This window comes from Taudactylus pleione, unplaced genomic scaffold (genome assembly GCF_031769625.1).
Source record: "Taudactylus pleione unplaced genomic scaffold, aTauple2 ptg000758l, whole genome shotgun sequence".
Taxonomy (NCBI): domain Eukaryota; kingdom Metazoa; phylum Chordata; class Amphibia; order Anura; family Myobatrachidae; genus Taudactylus; species Taudactylus pleione.
Window position 1 is genome coordinate 8,104,922 of NW_028285160.1, and position 20,281 is coordinate 8,125,202.

At 42.5% G+C, this 20,281-nt stretch overlaps 1 protein-coding gene across 2 annotated transcripts; it reads right to left on the reverse strand.

The window, feature by feature from the left end:
- Positions 1–1,078: 1,078 nt before the first annotated feature.
- On the reverse strand, positions 1,079–17,768 carry GPNMB (glycoprotein nmb). 2 transcript variants are annotated; one of them, XM_088457363.1, is made up of 11 exons: positions 17,747–17,768; positions 7,126–7,284; positions 6,252–6,395; positions 6,011–6,175; positions 4,972–5,130; positions 4,326–4,673; positions 4,095–4,253; positions 3,913–4,015; positions 3,632–3,837; positions 2,378–2,468; positions 1,079–1,834 (listed from the first exon to the last, which is right to left on the reverse strand). In XM_088457363.1, exons 2-11 carry the CDS (start codon positions 7,268–7,270, stop codon positions 1,684–1,686), a joined length of 1,671 nt encoding a protein of 556 aa, XP_088313489.1. In that variant the 5' UTR covers positions 7,271–7,284; positions 17,747–17,768; the 3' UTR covers positions 1,079–1,683. The 2 variants fall into 2 exon arrangements, with proteins under 2 accessions (XP_088313489.1, XP_088313488.1); XM_088457362.1 differs by lacking the exon at positions 17,747–17,768 and adding an exon at positions 17,601–17,736.
- Between the last annotated feature and the right edge of the window lie 2,513 nt (positions 17,769–20,281).

The following is a 20,281-nucleotide window of genomic DNA, read 5'->3' on the forward strand; positions in this document are numbered from 1 at the left end:
AACATGAACTATGTGGGGTCCTGAGCAGAGAGTTTGAGAACCGCTGTTTTATGGGAAACTTGTTCTCTTTAGGTTTGATACATTTTTAACACCATAAATATCACTTAAGACTGTCAAATAGGGGAGGGGTGTAAACTCACACACTGTCCATCCAATACCTCCCTTTCCAGATAATAGCCATTGTGCTTAGGATCATAAATTGCATTTAAGCCTCTAAATCAGCCATTGTAACAATGCATGACAGGCTACATCAGTTGCAGGATGAGCAAATATTTGTACAGACAGTTATTTGAGAGTGTAACCCTGGTTAAGGGTTAAAAATAAATATTGTATGGTCAATATTGTCAGGTAAATATATATTTAATATACGTACAAGTTGTGTGGGGGGGTTTGGGGGGGGGGGGGGGGGGGGGGCCCTGTGAGCAACTGCGACAGTAGAAGGATCCGTGGCCGGGAGCAGATACTGCAGCGGGCAGTTCGTAGTAAGATTGGCCAGCACCAGGAGGGGGCTGGACTTCGAGCACTCCTGAGTCACATGCTGGTAGCAGCAGCACCCTACTAGCAGTGAGTAAGATAACTGCACTGAATTTACCTTGACATTGCATGCAGCAAGAGGCTGAAAGTTGGGAAGGCAGATTACTTACAGTAAAGTGAGTTAGAGTGCATTAGTATAGGGAAGCAGCCAGTGAGTGTAGAATATACACTATCTAATGCACTTTTACCAAACCTCGGTTTCTATAATTCCTACACCGTTCACCTGATTTGGATGGAATTACCCTCAAATTAAATCTGAAAGTCTGCAGTTAAAGCACATCTTGTTTGTTTCAAAGCCATTGTGGTGGTGAATAGAGGCACCCCCCCCAGGAGGTTAGGGTTAGGCACCCCCTGGGGGACTTAGGTTTGGGCAGCAGGGAGGGGAGGTTAGGCGGTTAAGTTAGGTTAGGAAATACTTACCTAGGACGATTGGGGATTTTCATCCTTGTCGGGCTGCCGCGATTTGAACGGCCAGCGATAGATCATACTGAATCCACTTCCACCTATTACTGTACAACTGCATTTAAAACCAGTAACACAAAAATTTCTAGGGCAAACATATCTTTATTAGATAAAGTGCAGTTATTAAAGTACAGCAGTTAAGCTACACTATTTTTACCCAAGACTGTATGACATATATACAGCAAGTAGTTTAGACCTTCCTTATAAAACTTCAAGGCAATAAAAAGTTGTGGAGTTAAGTCAATGCAAATATATTATAGCTTACAAAGAAACGGTTTTACTAGTGGTTTGTACGATAGTGTCCATCTACCGAACGGAAAGTTCTATATTAAAGCCTATCTAATGGTGGGGCAAGTTTCTTTGGTACATTTTAGTTAATCAAATTGCACAAGCCCCATTTCAATTAATATTCACACAATATAATAAATGGCAACTGCACATAACCATACCCTGCTCAGCCTTAATGGAATATACAGTATTATGTACAGCCTCTCCCCAGTATCTATACCCAAACCCCAAAAGCACCTGGCTTCAACTAGAATCCTAGATTTGCTAATGCAAACTTATTTGAACACTGACCCGTAAATACAAATGAGACTTTAAACATTGATACAGATGCCAGTTCTAGATTTAATACTTTTAGAATGCAGAAATGGGTCAGTCCAAAGAATAGGTAGGCACTGAATGTTAGATTATTCCAGCCTTGTTCTTTAGAAGTGGATCATGCTCGTGGTTTCCTTGGAAGAGAACATCTTTGATTTGGCTGAAGTACACTTTTATCCCTCGTCCACCACTTTGGTCTGCGGCATTCTCAATGGGTCTGTATGGTTTGTATTTCCTGGGGAGAAAGTTATGACTTGACATTCAAAAAAAAACATGTTTGACATATCAGATGTGGTTGGGCAGGTGTGAACATAATCCAGCCATTATCTTAGTTGAAGTGTGCGGTTAAAGGCCACGTGCCTGGAAGTGATCAAGGGTTTACTGGGAGAAGTGGAGGGGGTGTGTCCAGTGCTGTGTGGGTGTGGCCAGTGACATGTGGGTGTGTACACCACTTACACCATCTGCCCCAATATCTCTCTAAATATGTAAAAGCAGAAAAACTGCATAATTTTGTAAGGAGAATAAAAATACAATTGTAATACTTATGATTTAAGACAAGTCTGTGGGGACACCTCTACTTTAACCGTTACAAGCATATTTGTTGGGAGGCCTGGAGCTGTAGTCCCATCCGCCCCATTTGCAATCTGGCCATAACCAAGACTTCATATAGAACATGTGGATGCATATATCACACCACCATTGATAGCAGTCAAACTTTACACAGCTGGTCCGCTCCACCCCCATGCACTCAAGCTTGTAACTGGAGAGGAGAACTCACTTGTAAAGAATGGCACCAGTCACTGCAGCAATAAGGGCGACCAACCCTAGAGGAATAAGCACTGCCGACACTGTTCCGGAAGTTCCAGCATCTAGAGGTTATGGTAAAAAAATAATTTGCTAAAGTATACAGAATTCTTTACTCTAACACCAATTATTTTTAAATGCAGGGAGGAAACAAGTTTAGGCATAGACCAAATTGGAGATAAAGCCATCCATGCTTTAGCAAGTGTGCAAAATACATATTATAATCCATCTGTAAGCATAACAATTACATTTTATTTTAAGAGGAACCTTTGTGACCTAAGGGGAAATCAGTTAGCCCTGATAATTTTCCGAGGGTGAAAAAACAAAAAAAAAAAACCAACACTACTTTTAAAGTTTGGGCAATTCAATCAGAGCCAGTTTATTACGTCCCAAAAAAATTCTGTTTGTGATGCACACATAGGTCTGTTAACTTATCATGGATTCTGTGAGTTTGCTGCCAGCTTCCCGAAAACAGGATAATTATTGGAACTTGCTTAGGTCCCAAAGAACCCTTATAAGTGCTCTTGGTGGCCACACTTTAGGGCCACTTGGCTAGCCAGAGGGTCAATTAGTCCATGGCAAATTACGGTTGCTAGATTAATTCCCCCAATAGTGTCCATTTTGAAACTAGAAACCTTATCTAAAGTTTAATAGTGTGGTACAGGGGAATATTTGAGGGCTGGATTTTAAAACCCAAAATGACATGTTTCCAGGATTACTATGGGAACAGGTGGGTTAGTCACCCAGCAAATTATACAAATTCACCTGGTTATTGTTAGAGATTGTGAAAACGAACTGTTGGGTAATTGAGAACTGGCATTGAACACCCCTGGTTGTAGATGCACAATGACAGTGCATTTAACATGCCATCAGAGGATAAGATTTGTACTTTCACATAAACATAAGTGCCTTCTCCCTTTATGACTACATTATACCAAGGGAACCCCAGCCTAGCAGTAAGGCACACCAGTCTTCTTACAATGCAGTCACCTGTTCTTGCTTTACTGAAGTCAGTTTCCTATTGAATGGATTGTGGGTTACATGTTTAAATAGATGATTTGTAGGTTACAGTCCAAGGGGCATATGTATCAAAGCTTGATGCGAGATAAAATTGTTAAATATATCACCAACCAATCAGCTTGTGAGGATCTCACAATTTTATCTCGCATCAAGCTTTGATACATATGCCCCCAAGTTTGGTTGTACGCACATTGTATACTTTACTCACCTCCCTCTATGGATACCAGAGTACTAGCAAGAGCCATACTTGCATCATCACTCAGTGTAATATTCACGCAGTAAAATCCTGGCTCTACAAAGGCTCTACGTAGGGTCACCAAGCATTGGTCAGAAGCTGGAACATCTTCACAGATCATGTTCTGAGGAACCATGCAAGTGGCATCTGACACAATTGTGCAGGCACCTGTAGGCAGGCTGGAAGGAACACTGCATTTTAAACAATTTAGTTATTATAGACTTATAAGCCTCACACCATACAGAGCCACTCACCTTCCTTGGCATGACACAATGAAGTCCATCAGTGAGTTTGCGGTCTGAGAAGTAGACACCTTGACACTTGTCATTTCAATAATATTGACCTGAAGGATGCCATCTAGGATGTAAGAAGGAAACACTAAGATTGACCTCATACCAGAACCTGTGAGTGCCATTGTTGGCTTGCTACAACCTACCTACAACTGTAATTTTGGTGCTGTAGTAACCATATCTGTAGGTAAAGCAGCCAGGGGCAGGAGTAGTATGTGTTGCAATATGAGTAGTGGTAATATTAGGTCTTTCTGTGGTTAGTGGAGCAGTTTCATTCTCAAATGATGGAGTTTCAGTTGAAATATCTGTAGATCAGAGAGTGACATTAATATTCTGGAGGTAGAAGAGGGTATATATTTAGTATTACTACTACTTACCAGTTGAATTTGCAGTGGTGAAATAATTGGTGGTTGTTGGTAGATGTGTTGTAGGGACAGGAGTAGGAGTAACAGGCTTACAGGGTGCAGGAATGGCAGCTTTGATGGTCAGGTTCAGACTGAAGTTCCCAAGCATGGTGTATGTGTGACTAGATAGCGGGTTATTGGAAACAGATGACCCATTTTCATCACCATAGTCCCATTCAAAGGTCATTATAGCCTTCTTGAGGTAATTACTTGGATCATGGATTTTGATGTCAAATTTAATTGGAGAATCCTTAATGTAGATGTTGTCTGAGGAATTCTTATCATTTGTTTGGGAGATGTTAACATAGAATGGAATTTGATCTGAAAAATATAATGTGACCTTGATTTACTCCTCATTTGTTTAGGAATCAGCCAGTATGCAGTGTATATTCAAAGCATGTTGCAGCTTTGTCAATACATACATGCATAGGTTCAGGACACCCACTAAGATGCTCAAGGACAGTTAGACTAATCAGCAGGTCCTACCTTAGACCCCTGAAGACAGACTACAGCCATGTGCTAATCAATGCTTATTAAATCTATTCTGGAAGGGGCTCAAGCCTCACACATTGCATCTTTCAAAGTTGCACCATGGGTATGTGCACACATGCAGACTCACCTGTTACAATGTAGATACCACTTGCTTTGGCAACGGGATAATGTCTTCGATGGCCTCTTCTGAAGACTGACACTTCAATCATTTGTGTGCCAGCTGTGATGTTTGTAGTGTTCAGTGACAAAAGAGCAGAAGATCTCCCAGTTTGTGTATAGTACTGGCCTGAGTGTAGAAATGGTGTCAAATTAGGTCTCAAATGGCTGCTGCCGCTTAGAAATATTTAAATCCCCCATCATACTTAATATTTCCACCCATTTGCTCAAGTACATCTATGACATGGAGTAGGTGTTAAAGATTTGACGTATTTACAGTATATATCATATGCTTATACAACCCATCTAAGATGAAGTCCCAAGTACAAACTAATCTAGTGACATTTCACTTTAGCCGGTTTATAGGTTCTACACTAGGTAAAGCGAAATGCAGTCAAGTTCATCACATCTAATGTGAGTCTTTAAAGTCTATTTCTAATGTCTTGCTGTTAAAGTACGATCTCTATGAACGATAAATTGTTGTTTTATGCAGTGAATGACCAACGATGCGTGTTTCTGCATGGATGATAATGATATCTATGGTCATCCGTACATGCAGGCCAACTTGGGCGATTTCATCACGATTTACATGTTCAGAGATGTGGCAGGAGGACTTCACGGAGATATCCATCATAGATATCTGTGTGTACACCCAATATAGTTTGTGCTGCACTACAGAAAAGTTAAAGGGAAATCGTTCAGAGATATCGTTGATTGTGCAGATCGTACAGTGTGTACCCACCCAGCTTTAGACTATGGGGTCTATTTACTAAGCCTCAGATGGAGATAAGGTACCAACCAATCAGCTCCTAACTGACATTTTTCAAACAGCCTGTGACATGGCAGTTAGGAGCAGAGGCTTAGTAAATAGACTCCTATATCTTATGAAGTCCAATATAAGTGAACATATATTTTTTTTCTTTAAATTCCCATAATATTTCCTTGTGAACCAAAGTTGTATTTTAGAGCCCGCAGAGACATCATATTGATATGTTCGACACAATACCAACCCAATGTTGAGAAGATGTAAATAAAGTTGTTCCATCTCCACTTGTGGTGGTGCGGGAATGGTCTTCCATCTGGATACTTTTTGACAAAACTGCAGTTTCCTTCATCACAGAAATCCACCCACTTGGTCCAGTTATACACGTACTGGTCTTGGTAACTGGAGGAAACTAAAGGGCAGACTTTTAGATTTCCACACATTGGACCTTCTGGCATGTCATTCTACAGGTGTAGAACTACCCTTACCATTTCCACATCCTCTTTCATAGACAATGTCCCCATCTTCATTTTCTTTTTGACACCTGGGAAACTTTAGAGTTACAGCAAAAGTAACATTTGACCCTATCAGCGCAGGGCTGTCACTGGTCAGGATTGCCAACACTTTACCATCTAGATAAGAGACAGGAGAGGTTAAGTTACTCAAGTAATTTTTGCAGTGATTTGTTGGTAGTCATAATTCAGCTGCATTGGATCTAAAAGGGCAGTAATGCCCCCCTTCATTCATTCCACATACTCTTGTATATGCCAGTACACAATCTGATAGTTTAGTTCCATGATCAGCAAATCCCTAGTTGGTACTAGGCTGTTCAGCCATAAAACCAGCCAAAACCCCAGGACAGAAACCAAAGACATACACAAGACCCAGGTGCTTATTTGTTTTAGCCAGCATAAATTTTTGCTTGTACGGGGCAGATGTACTAAGCCTTGAAGAGTGGTTGGCACTTTATCACTCTCCACTCTTATCAATCAGCTCCCAACTGTCATTTGAAAAATGGCAGTTAAGAGCAGATTGGTTGGTACTTTAAGGTTGTATACATCTCCCCCATGGAGTGATATGAACAGCCTGTACTACAATGGAAAAACAAGCTCAGGAGATTAGACAAATTCCATGTAAAGTTTAACTAAACTGCCAGTTTTCCCTCAAGTCTGCTTCCAGCACCACCTCTATACCCATTCTTCTAAATATAAGCAACACAACCATGGGAATATTTGGCCAAGGCGGCAATAAGTAAACCCAGCTATTCTTTCCAGCAGTTCTCACATCTAGTCCTTTAGCGCTATAAGTAATAAGTTCACATTCTGACACTTCTAAAATATGTAAACCCAACCATGTAATTACCTTTCCAGCAGTTTTCCCATCTGGCATCATTAGTCTTCCAGGCAGGATAAAGCTTCTCATCCCATGAACTGCTGTCTGGGAACCAGCCATGTATCTGGTTATGGTGGCTGCCGCCTTCCTTGCCTGATCTCCTTCCAAATTCCATCACATCCTGAAATCCTGTTAGGTTGTATGCCCAGAATTAGTACATTATGCAGGCCCAACCTGGTTATTTAAAGCTCAAGTTTTATCCTCACACAACATGGGTGCCTGGCTATGGGAGGTGGGGTTTGGGAGAGTCAAGTGTTTTTTGTACCTCCGCTGGGTGTCTATACGAATAGGTGCCTGATTGAGCAATTCAATAGCTTCTCAATTCAGGCACCAATTAGTATTTAACATGCCTAAAAGCACCAGGTTTAGCTGTGCAAACCAGTAATGTGGTTAAGGCACCCAGAACAGACTTTGCACACATTTATTCTTGCATCTCAGGAGGCTGCAAAAAGTAGTGTCCCCTGTGGCTTTAGGAGTCTGAACAGAGCAACATTTGAATTGCGCCATCAGGCGCCTATTTGTGTAGACGCCCAAAACAATTGAATCACCCCCCTTGGTCTTTTACCTTGGTAAGAAGGTTGACCGTTGCATAATGAAGACATGGTAAATATAGCCTCTGGGGATCCTTCGCTTACTCCTCAAGTTGTATATACTAGCTGTGGGCACTCAGAGAATACAATTCTCTGTATCCAACCAATAAATATTTAATGGTGCCTGCGCTCAAGCACCATTAAATATTTAATGGATAAGACACTGTGTATAGGGTTTAACTTCTCTAAAATTAAGAGCTGCAGGAGGTCCTGAAAACCATGTGCTGATAGTCTAAAGATTTTCCATACCATGTGAAATGTAATGACTGCTTTGCTTTGAATTCTTACCATTAACTACTGGCAGCCACATGTAAGTGACTAGACAAACTCCTTTTCCCAAAAAAAACCCCAAAAACCCATCTTTGCCAAGGTAGTGTCTTTTGACAGGTTGCCAGATGAGCACCAAGAGTCATTTTTAATAAGCAGAACATGGCGATCACATACAATCCCATTCACTTAATTCCAACATTTTTAGAACTACAGTATTTAAACGCTGCTACAGAAGACTAAATTGGGATAATGCTTGCTGCAGAGGCCATTTGAAGTACCTTTATTACAAGCCTCTCAGTAATAACCACTTGTAGTATTAAGGTGCCTACACACTTAGCGATATTTTACACGATTCAGACGCATCATGACAAATGTAAAATATTCTCAAATCGTGAGTGTTCACTCACGATGCGCGTCCATACATGTTGTACATCGCATCTTCAGATCTGTCACTCAGTCACGATGCACGATAGATAGTTTGTCACAATGGACAGTTTTTAACACCAAATCGTGCCCACGACTGCAGGGGAGCTTCTGTGGGGAGGGCAAGGGGAAATCGGACACAATGTCGGATTGTGAGCATATCGCCAAGTGTGTAGACACCTTTAGGATTCACAGAACCTACAGTGTCAAGTAGGCATGTTTACTAGGAGATGTGGCTGAAGAGTAGGAGCATTAAAATGTTGCCTGGTGTTATGCAAAAGACATTACTATAAGCTACAGTTAGTTCATGTATGCTAAATTCCTTACGACTGTCCACACAACCTCCCTTCCATACTACAGATAGAAGCACCTCCCATCTCTACAAGAGAGTATCCATTACTTAAGTTTAAACCAGTGAATCATGACCATACAAAAGCAGGAAGAACCAGTTTCTCCTACATACTAGTTGTAATTAAGTTACAAGAATTCTACATGTTAAGACCATCTGTCCTTAAATTAGATGCATTTGGCTTGTTAGCAAGTCATACGATTCCAATAAACCCAAATACACCAAGTCAAAAGTTTATATTTGAACATTTCCAATTTACGACATTATCCTTTACATGTGTGCAGCCCTAACGGAATGAATTCTACCTGCATAAAAGGAGCCTATTTATCAATCTTTACTCATAAAAAGATGTAGAAAGCAGTTTCTGCATAAACTTATGTATTGTTGCCATGTGCCAACAGCCTAATGCTGGAGGTCACAAATCTCCTGCAGATCACATCAATGGGTACTACCGTCTGACTCCTATGTCCAATAGGTTTACACCATCCTCTGCTTTAAGCCTATGGAGGGATATTCACATGGAGGCATTTACAATTCCTCTCCTGCAGCCTCTGAACGGCTCCCGAATTTGGCACTCTGCATATGTGCAGTATCAGATCCCCCTGGGAGGAGTCTGTCACCATCTGTGGTGGTATAATTGCCTATTTTGTAGCACCTTCTACTCAGGTATAAATAAGGCCATGTTTTCCCCAGGAGACAGTGGGTAATTACATTGACAGGAACTCCTGCAAGTTTAGCTACACATTAGCCTGGAGTGAGGTGGGAACAGGGAAGCTCTACAGCCACATGTTCTGTGCCACCATCTACCTCGACTACCTCTGCACACTCCTTACACTGCTGAGAGCAGTCAGGCCAACAGCACCAGGTTGTGGTGCAAATCTGAACTTTCACCAATTCCTCAGCTTTTCACAGGATTCAAACAAACTCACTGAACTATCCATTGGAAATGCATTGGTGAATGGTGACAGCCTTACAAAGCCACTTACATCAAATTTCAGTGGCTATTTAAGTGCTTTGATTCATCCACTACTGAACCACCCAAGAGCTGATTCAGTTCATCCATTTGGTGTCAAAACAAAGTAGTAACAAAGACCCATAACATTGCTATTAAAGGTGACTAAGGCCCGTATTCAATTTGATCCGCAGCCGCGATACTTTTTCGCCTCGCGGACTTTCCGCCTACTTCGCAAGCAGAAAAGTATGCCCACGTATCCCCATATTCAATTTGAAAGTACATGAAAAAGGGACCCGGCCAAACTGAAAGTCATGTCAGATTTGTTGAAATCAGCCTGACACCCCCCAAAAGATGCTCTGACATGGGGGTTCCCGATGGTACCACCGATATGGCTTGCTGGAGGTATTGGCATTTTTAAACGGGCTCAATAGCTGCTAAACAGCATTTTTTGTATAAGTGGTGAACAGTATTCAGGAGGTTTTTTTTTCAGAAAATAACTTATCCCAGCAAATTTGGGGTACTTGAAAATGGGGGCCAGCATATTTGAAAGTTGCTAAAAGTGAAAAAGCCACCTACAGCAAGCAACTGCAATAAAAAAAATAAAAAAAATAAAAAAAAAAAAACACCCCACACCTGGGGCATACTTGGGGACCCCCCTGGAGTCTAGTTTTTAACTTTGTCCCCCAAAATGAGTGATTTTTAATAAATTTCTATGCAGTTTACCTTTGGGGGACTGTCTGAAGGCTGCACGGGGATCCCACAACGTTACACCCGAAAACCTTTACTTTTTTCCGCCTGCTATTCATAGGCGAAACTTTTTCGCCTAGTACATTGCATTGACTTTCCGCCCAAATTGAATACGGCGATACTTTTCCGCCTGGCGAAATGATGTCATCAGCGACGCTTTAGCCGATTTTGGCTTTTCGCTCCAAATTTAATACGGGCCTAAATATGAACTCAAATCAAAAGGAGAGCAACTGTTAACTGGGCTGTACCAATGTCCATTTAACCTAATTATCCCCATGGAAAACCGCCAACACTCCAGAAACCTGGGGTAAGAATTCACAGTAAATACAATTTTACTACTGTACACTAAAGCCTTAGCCGTTCATTTAATACTGTTAAGTCATTAGATAAAGTGAGACTTGTGGAAGTAAAGTTCTCTACCCCATGGCAGCCATTCACAAATGGGTGAAAGCTTTGGTCACGCAAGTGGTGACAAAGAAACCCCTTAAAAAAGGCATACAGTGGAACAACTTCCCATCATGTCTGAGAAACTTTCCAAGCTGACCTACAGAACACAGTATCTGGCTGCAATTCAGTTTCCTTTTCAAACTCCTTGGTTGTCATTCGTGAATGTAATATGTACCCAAGCAACACAGGAAACGAGGTTGATTTATACAAATAGTACAAGTGCAAATTGCAGCAAGACTATTGTATAGGTGGTTCAAGGATATTCCTTCCAAACTGTACATCTGCAGCAGATCGGAGATGTATCAAACCTTTAATGACAAGTAGCAAAGTTGTCCATAGCAACCAGCATATATAATCTTCTACAATAGTCCTCTTTAGAAGTTCTGATAAATTTTTGCTCAGTGTCTGGAAAGTGGTCTTAGAACCATCCGGCTGCTTTATATATAGTCTTGAGTCCTGCATGCCCATGAGATTGCACCTTTACTTCTGGAACCTTACAGCTGTTGCCCTTATAAGCTTGCACAACTACAAAGCCATCTGGGAAGAGTATTCTGGGACTGAGCTGGTCCTAAAGGAAAGAGTGAATCCCTATCCTGTTTTGTTTCAATAGGTACAAAAATTAAGCCGGGGTATTTAGTTGGTCTTCATTAGTTGCGGATAGATGTAAGATTTTTACTCTACATGTCAGGTGCTTCCAAGCAAGGATAGTCCAGCATGCCCGGTGCACCAACTTCACAGTGCTGTAGTCATTTACTTTTACAAAATGCCACACAGATTTCCACACTGCTATATAGGAGCACAGATACAACACAGGGTAAACAAAGTAACAGAACAAATCTAGATAGCCAATAGGGATTCGGTATGATTTACCGGCGGCCGCATGGCCAACGGTTCAAATACCGGCAGGTGGAAATCCGGATCATCGGAAGGCAAGTATAAACTAACCTATTCTACCCCCTAACCCTCCCTTAGGGAGGCCTAACCTTCCCCCCCAAGTCCCCTGGGGGTGTGGCTAACCCTAACCTCCACCCGAGGGTGACTAACTCCAACTCCAGCCGGGAGCCCTAAACCTAACCAAATCCTTCCCCCCCGCAGCTGTCTGTGCCTGGCATCCCTTAGATTGGGATGCCGGGCGCAGATCTCCCAGCATAGGTAAAACAGGCATCAAGATTTCGACGCCTGCCATTTAACCCTTGCCAGGATTTAGCAGCCGGGAAGCCGGCGGTCTGCATTATATCCGCCGGCTTCCCGGCTGTTTCCCCAGCCAAATGGTATATATTACTATGCCTATATGTGGTACCCCACCAGAACTATAAGCTTGTGTGTGAACAGTGTAAAAACACATACACCTGCATGATTTCCAAAGAGCTCTAGGCACTTTTATACCTATAGGTATAATTGTTTATATTGGTTCCTTTGTTGTATACCTGACTGGTTATAATGTGTTACTACTGTATAGTTTAATTTTATACATATTTGTCACTCCTCCATATATATTTTATAAAATTTTGGACTGTGCTGCAGCCCCACCTCTGGATCTAATTTTTTTGCAAATAAAACAAAACCACAACTATTCCATGCCAAAAGGTCTTTCATAAGTTACTTGTATGAGCCACCTCAGGTGAAAAATTATGAAGCTCATTTATGCTTTATCTAGCACAGTCTTTGCACAAATACCTGTGCCCCTCCTGCAACAGTCTAATGCTTCCAGCTGCACTTGAAGTGACTTTGGAGATCAAAGATTCCCACTTTGGTATAAAGTTGAATTTTATATTGTACCTTTGGTTGTCTTTGAGTGGTAAGCTTCCATGTTTCCATTGTTCACATAAGAAACAATTCTGCAGACAGACCCGAGTGAGCAATGCTGCTAACCAGGACACAAAGCAGTGGACAGCACCTCAATGCAACAGTGGCTTCTGTATTTGTATTGCAGGGTGCCTGGAGCAGTACCAATATGATGCCTTAGAATGCAGCCAGTTATCAGCTTCCTGGTGAAACACATTAATGTCCTACTACAAAACAACCTGCAGGTGGCAGAATTTTAAAGGTTGGTCTAAAGTTGTTATTGAGAGAGCTCTGGCCATGCCTTACCTATTCCTGAAGAAATAACCAAGCTGTCCGAAAGTGGTCCCACCAAATTAATGAAGTGCTTCTTTGGCTGATAACTTCATGTTCTCTGAAGTTGCTGCAAATGATGGTATTTACTTCCTATGTCTTTAAATTAGCCACCCCCCACACACAAAAAAAAAAAAAAAAAAGTCAGCTGAATGTTAAGGGATTTCTCGTCTGCCACCCATATGCCTCTCCAAGCAACTACTACCATAATTCTGGGTGAGAATATTAAACACCTTGTAGGGGTGTGGCCACAGTTGCAAGAAGTTTCACAGGCGACTCTGGGACACTTCCTTGTCCCAGAGTCACCTGTGAAATGGTTGGTTTTATACAATCATTGATAACAGATGGTCAACATCAATGGTTGCTGTTGAGTGTCAAGATCTCCAATTGTAGCCCCCCATTAATTATTCAAGCGGTTAAGATATGGCGTGAGGTACAGGCATTATTCCAGTTTACTGCAATAGATCCAGACACTTCTGTGGCATTCTTGTAGATTCCCTGAACTGGTCGCTCTCTGTAAGACAGGTCTCTGACTCTCGAGGTGTTGGTATGGTGAGACAGTTGTATTCTGACAGTGCTGAAATCCTTTGTTCAACTGAGGGAGAAGTTTAGTTTTCCGGGCACTTATTTCTATAGATTCTTGCAGCTCAGCTACACCCTTACTGCCCAATTCCAGGATGGTCCTCCAAATATTGAACACTCCCCAGTGAAACAGTTTGTGTAAACCTTGGGACCTGTCCTTTGTATACTCCTTTTTATTGTCCTCCCATCACAAAGATTCTTTGCCTACACTATGTAGAGGTAGGGAAACGATGGTGGGGACCCTCAGTGATGAGGAGTGGGAAGCAGCCTTGGAATTTCCTTGTAAGGTTACCACATCTAACAGATTTCAGCAGATCCAGTTATTTATCTAACACAATGTATTTAACTCCTGTTCACTTGTTGCACTTTGGAGGCCAGCAATCTGACCTCTGTGCAATGCCTGAGTGACTGACATTTACTGTGGGAGTGCTCAGATTCAGATATTCTGGACCAAGGTGAAATCTGCTCTAATACTGGTATTCCCCTCAGCACTTATACCACAATTCTGTAGCCTGGGAGCTAGAGAGGATGATTAATTGGATCAATATACTGCTAATCTGTGTGCCCTTGCCAAAGTGTGCCTAGCTCGCTCATAGCAGTCTCCCACAGGCCCAGACTTTTCAGTGTGCGTTTCATTGGTGAATGTTACTGTAGAACATGAGCTGTATGTATCTTGTCTGCAAGGCAGAAACCAAATTTGACTGGACTGGAGTCAGTTTATGAGTCCTCGTGCTCTGCTATGTAGTACACAGAGTATATGCATGTTACCATTTTCTGCTCCTATTAGTTTTAGCTGATATTCCATGTGCAGTATTTTTCTATTTTATTTATTTTTCTAGTTGGTTTAAGTTTTTATGTTTTTTTTAAAGTATACTATGTAAATTCAATATATTTTATGTTTCTCCATCAGTCTATATGGTGTCTGCACTCTATAGTTTCTATTAAAGAAATCAGTATTTTTTGATATGGTGTTTAGTGCATTGGTCCAATGTATTCTGTTCTACTCTTTGTCATTACATGTACACTCATGACAATCAATGGACAGTATCAGTTTATTTTATTTGCATTTATTGCACCATTGATTATTGAATATTTTATTTAAAAAAATGTGTTTATTTGTACTGCTGGTCTGTATGATTTTGGTTTCCCAATACATTTTTTTAACTATTAAAAAAAAAAAAAAAAAAAAGGGGATGTATCTATATAGCTATATATCCATTATACTTTTTCAGCTACATTAGTACTTGTCCCTGTGGACAGTTTCCTAAAGCTTCACATTTTCTATCCACAAGATTTATTGGTGGATCTCCATCTTCCAATGGAATAATTGTCTTTAAAAGCAGGCCATCTAAAGCTGCCCCAGTTTTAGGCACTATGGCCGGGATGTACTAAACGGAAAATGCGGTAAAAGCCCCGTTTTAGGGGTTTTAGTGCATTTTCCATGTGTATCACCCGGCCGCCAGGTCTCCAATGCGGAGGGTAATGTAGCTTTTGCTGGAGTTACCCTATAGAAGCCTATGGGCTTCTACCGAATCGTGCTGCTATGAGGGATTCCCTCCCAGCATGCCCCGTGTCCGCCGTGTCTGTCAATGAGAAGCGCCAGACTGCTTCAAACTGACAGGAAGGAGACAATAGCACAGATATGCATCACATCAGTGGTATGCAGGAGAGCATCTCTGAATACAATACATATCAACCCTTGAAATGGCTGGGCGACAGTGGCAGAACAGCACACGACACTCCTGTCAGCTACAGTACCTGGCCCTAAAGCCATCTTTGAGAATTACATCAAGTCCATTTGTTCTCCACGTTCTCAACTGTACCACGCCCATTGACCGGGAGAAAAAGTACAGATCGCAGAACCCAATTATCAGCATCCTAGAAAACTCTTAATAAAAAAAATAAAAAATAAAGTGCACCAACTAGCAAACATGTTACTGCCATAACAGGAAATGTTTCTAATATAGGTACTATTTTCCACACCTCAGCAAATGGCTACTCATCACAGCTACAGTTATGCTCAAGTGTAGGGACACCATTGAGGTTTTCAAAACATTGATGGTTACAGATAGTTCTGCCATTGATGGCAGAGCACCCAGATGGTTTTTTTTTTGGTTTTTTTTAAGAAAAAAAAAAAAAAACAACATGCCAGGACACAGCCTTGATGCACCCTTGAAGCCCCAGCCCTCAGTTCTGATTGGCCAGCAGCACAGTATGTCAGAAGGTACAGGCATCAGTGGTTGAAACAATCGATGGTTTCCCTTTCAATGGTTTTATATAATCAATGATAAAAGATGGTCAACATCAATGGTTACACACCGATGGCCATCCTTACTCAAATGTGTCAGGAGTCAAGTCTGCATAGTCCACTTGTAGATCAGCCCATTGGGCGATATTAAGGATATCCTCTACTAATGGGCCAAACAAAAAAAGTTTCAGAGGAGACAGCCCAAACGGACATGATTTTCTCTACACGTGATTCAATGTGTGCACAACTACATAAGCTGCAGTGGTGCTCACAGGAAGCTATGTATTACCACTTCCATACCAGTCTTTTTTGGTATGGGGAGAATTCAATTGCTGGCAGTGTGCCACTGGGTATCTCCACAATGCACAACAGCATACACTCAAAATGGGATGTAGTCAGCACCCCAACATGCCGATGGTCTAAATAACAGCACCGGGATCCTGGGTCCAGAGTCTCGACCGCCCTAAGGTAAGTATCGGGGGTTAGGCACTAGGGGGTGGGTTAGGTTCAGGCACTGAGAAGGGTTAGAGGTTGGTGTTAGAATACTGACCCCTGTAGGTAAGTACTCCTGACTGTCAGGATGCCGCTGTCGATATTCTCACCGGCAGCATTCCGGCCGCCAGGATCCCATACCCACCCCAGCAAAAAACCTGTAGTGCCAATCTCTATGTAGTTAGGTTTCCTCCAAAATCCCTGACCTTGAATATGCACCAACTTGCAAAGATTTAGGACAAATAGTAAGGATAGAATTTGTGTGTTGGTATTTTAGAACATTTACACCTTTTTATCAGGGGATAGCAACAATACAATTGATCTTACTAAGATGGATACAAGTCTTAAGGTGGCCATACACAGCACGATATAGGTGCCGCGATATAGGTGCTATATCGTGCCATGTATGGGCACAATATCGTACCTGATATCATGCTGCACGCGCCCACGGGATTGTATATCGCATCCCCAGATCTTCCCGCATGTTCATCTGAGATGCGATGCAATGTACGATCCCATTCCCATCTGGGATCCCATTCCGACGGGATCGTATATATCGCATCCCCAGATCTTCCCGCATGTTCATCTGAGATGCGATGTACGATCCCATTCCCATCTGGGATGCAATGTACGATCCCATTCCGATGGAGGAGCCGGCATATAGTGCGGTCAGCAGGACCGCACGATTGCCGGCGGTGACAGCACGATCCATCTGCTGATGGATCGGCAGTTGCACTACATGGCTCATCGCACAGTGTATGGCTACCTTTATCCCAAAGCAATCCATTATTCAAAGTGACAAGTCAGTTACTGCAGCAAGTGCTGCCCACAATGAGGAACAAGAAGCACCATTAAAAGAGCTACAGCTATTGTGGAACTACAACATACTTTAGGAAACATTAAGGGAAGTGTACTGAGGAGTCGATGTACTAAGTCTTGAAAAGAGAAAGCAGATGGAGATAAAGTACCTACAATTCAGCCCCTAAATATAAATTCTCTCAACACTGTAGGAGTAATAGTTAGGAGCAGATTGGAGATAAGGTACTAACCAACCACTTCATCTCTCTTGAAGGATTTAGTATATAGACCCCTTAGTACATCTACCCATAACCCTTATACTGAAATGTCTTTGATAAACAGAAGTCAAACAAGAAAATAAGAGCTTGTACATCATGAATACAGCAACCAGAACAGTATAACCCACATATGCCAAACACCCACACTCACGTTTTCCTGCCTGGATGCCTGAAACCAGGCAGAGACTGATCACCACCAACCCTCCCAGCACTGCAAACTGCATCCTCAGCCCTGACAAGCAAGTGAGCTCCAGAAGGCTCAGCACACCAGCATTTAAATTGGGCTCAGCAACTCACAGCTGCAAGTAATGGCAGTCAGTCCCCATGATCCCTCCTCCTGTTTATGAAAAGCCTGCAGGCCCATCATGTGATGGATTTAAGGAAAGATGCCTGACTTGATGCACAGACCCAGCCTCCTGCTCATGTGCTTGTGAGTCACTCAGATGAATTTCAAAAACTTTGAGATTCTCAAGTGTCAGCAGTGTGGAAAACGGGCTTCTCTATATGCAATAACAATTCCGTTTTCAAGGTTATGTTCACATTAAAAAAATATGTATTACACTTAAAATAGCTAAACTCCAATAATCTCAATGGGTCATGTTTTAAGGTTTCACGTAAGTATACACTAGCTCAGTAATCATCTGTTTATATAGAGGGATTCCTTGTAGACATTGGGCTTGATTCAGAGATGTATGCAACCCGATAGTTTGTGTACATCTCCGACGGTGGGTTGACTGGGCATGCGCCAGAGCTGCAGTGCACATCTGCTGGGATGCAGCTGCCGCTCTGGTCTCAGTGTCAGAGAAGCCGCAGCCTTATTGCCGGACTGCGGCCATTCAAGGGCAGAGGCGACCTGCATCTCCGAAAACAGAGGAGTGCCGGCCTCATTTGCTGGGCATGCTGAGGCCAGGGGTTTGCGTCCTACGACGCAGATTTCCTGGCCCCGGCAGAGGAGTTCCGGGGGCCATTCTGAGTACGCCTAGCTTACTGAGATGGCTGCCCGATGGTGATCCAATGGTGCGTCCTCGGACCACAGAAGCCGGCAGGATGCACCTATTTACATAAGATGCTGCTGCCCTCCGCACCCCCTTCCCACCCACTTCCTATTGAAGTGGACAGAATCTGGAGATAATTGCCAGGAATCGCGGCTACCAGGGCCGTAACTAGGATAGTGTAACCAGTGCCATGGCACAGGGCACCGCATTGCAGGGGGCGCTGTTTGGGCCTGTCAATTTTCATTCTCACTTGTAGCTTCCTCTTCCTGTATCCCCAGCAGCTCCTGGCTTCTCCTATCTCTTCCCTGGCCCTTCCCCATGAGGCTATGGCCCTTTCTCAGGTGCACATCTTATGTTCCTATTCGAAATATTGGGGAGGGGGGGTGCCAATGCTCTTTCTCGCACAGGGCACCAAAAAGTCTAGTTACGGCTCTAGCGGCCACGCATGGAGGGAGCAGGGTTAACTGACGCAAAGCCGAATCATTTAGCCCCATCCCTCCTCGCGGTACCACAATTTGCAGCAGTTTGCTGTGACAGGGGCAGGACCTAATGATATAGGAGCTCGGCCACCGCTCCTCGAAATGGCCAAATGCATGTCCTCTCCGGGATTCTCTCGAAGAGGACAAATAAAGTCGGTAAGTATGGCCTACAACTCAGAATCAGGCCCATGACATGTCAGTGTAATTGAGGTAATCCAGCTAAAGGGTCACTCAGCAAGAAAACCTACAATAAAGGTTTCCTTATATGAAAACTATCTTCTAACCTTACAAATGGGAAACACACAGGGGCGGATGCCACGGAGACTGTACATGGATCTCTCTTAAGCATCTGTTCACAAGTGTACGTCCTTACTGTTCCTTGCTTACAATAGAGCACTCCTTCCCTCCCCTGTCCCTGCCTCTCTAGTCACAAACGAAAGTGTCAGATGCATATGTGTGTACTATTGGCATACCTATAATGGGTGCAGGGTGTGTGGGGCACATACGGGCCCCTGCTTCCGGGGGGGGGGCCACACCGCACATCCTGCACCCATATAATTATACCTACCTATCCAGTTTCCCACATCGAAGATGCAGAGCAGTAGATATCACTGGGAAAATGGCGTGGCAGCCATTTTCCCAGAGATTTGCGCATGTGCAATCACTTCAGAAGTCACTGGGAATATGGTGGGAACTCGATGTTCCCATAGACCTACGCATGCACATGGACCCCTTCCTCTCTTAAAATGCCCCTGGTGTGTAGCCTTTTTTTTCTTATGCGCAATTTCCATATTTTATGCAAAACAAACAGGCATAAATCAAATTCAGCATCAGCCCCATCATTTACAACTGTCTCTAATTTCCAAGAAAAGTTTTAGGGTTCTCCAGTTTTAGATCACTGGTGATTACTGTGCAATACAGATTCATATCTTAGGCAGCTACCATACAGTGCATACGGAAAGTATTCACAACGCTTCACTTTTTTCACATTTTGTTATGTTACAGCCTTATTCCAAAATGGAATACATTTATTTTTGTCCTCAAAATTCTACACACAATACGCCATAATGACAATGTGTAAAAAGTTTTTTTGAGATTTTTGCAAATTTAATAAAAAAAATAATAAATAAGGAATCACATGTACATATGTATTCACAGCCTTCGCCATGAAGCTCAAAATTGAGCTCAGGTGCATCCTGTTTCCACTGATCATCCTTGAGATGTTCCTACAGCTTAATTGGAGTCCACCTGTGGTAAATTGAGTTGTTTTGGACATGATTTTGAAAGGCATACACCTGGCTATATAAGGTCCCACACTTGACAGTGAATGTCAGAGCACAAACCAAGCATGAAGTCCA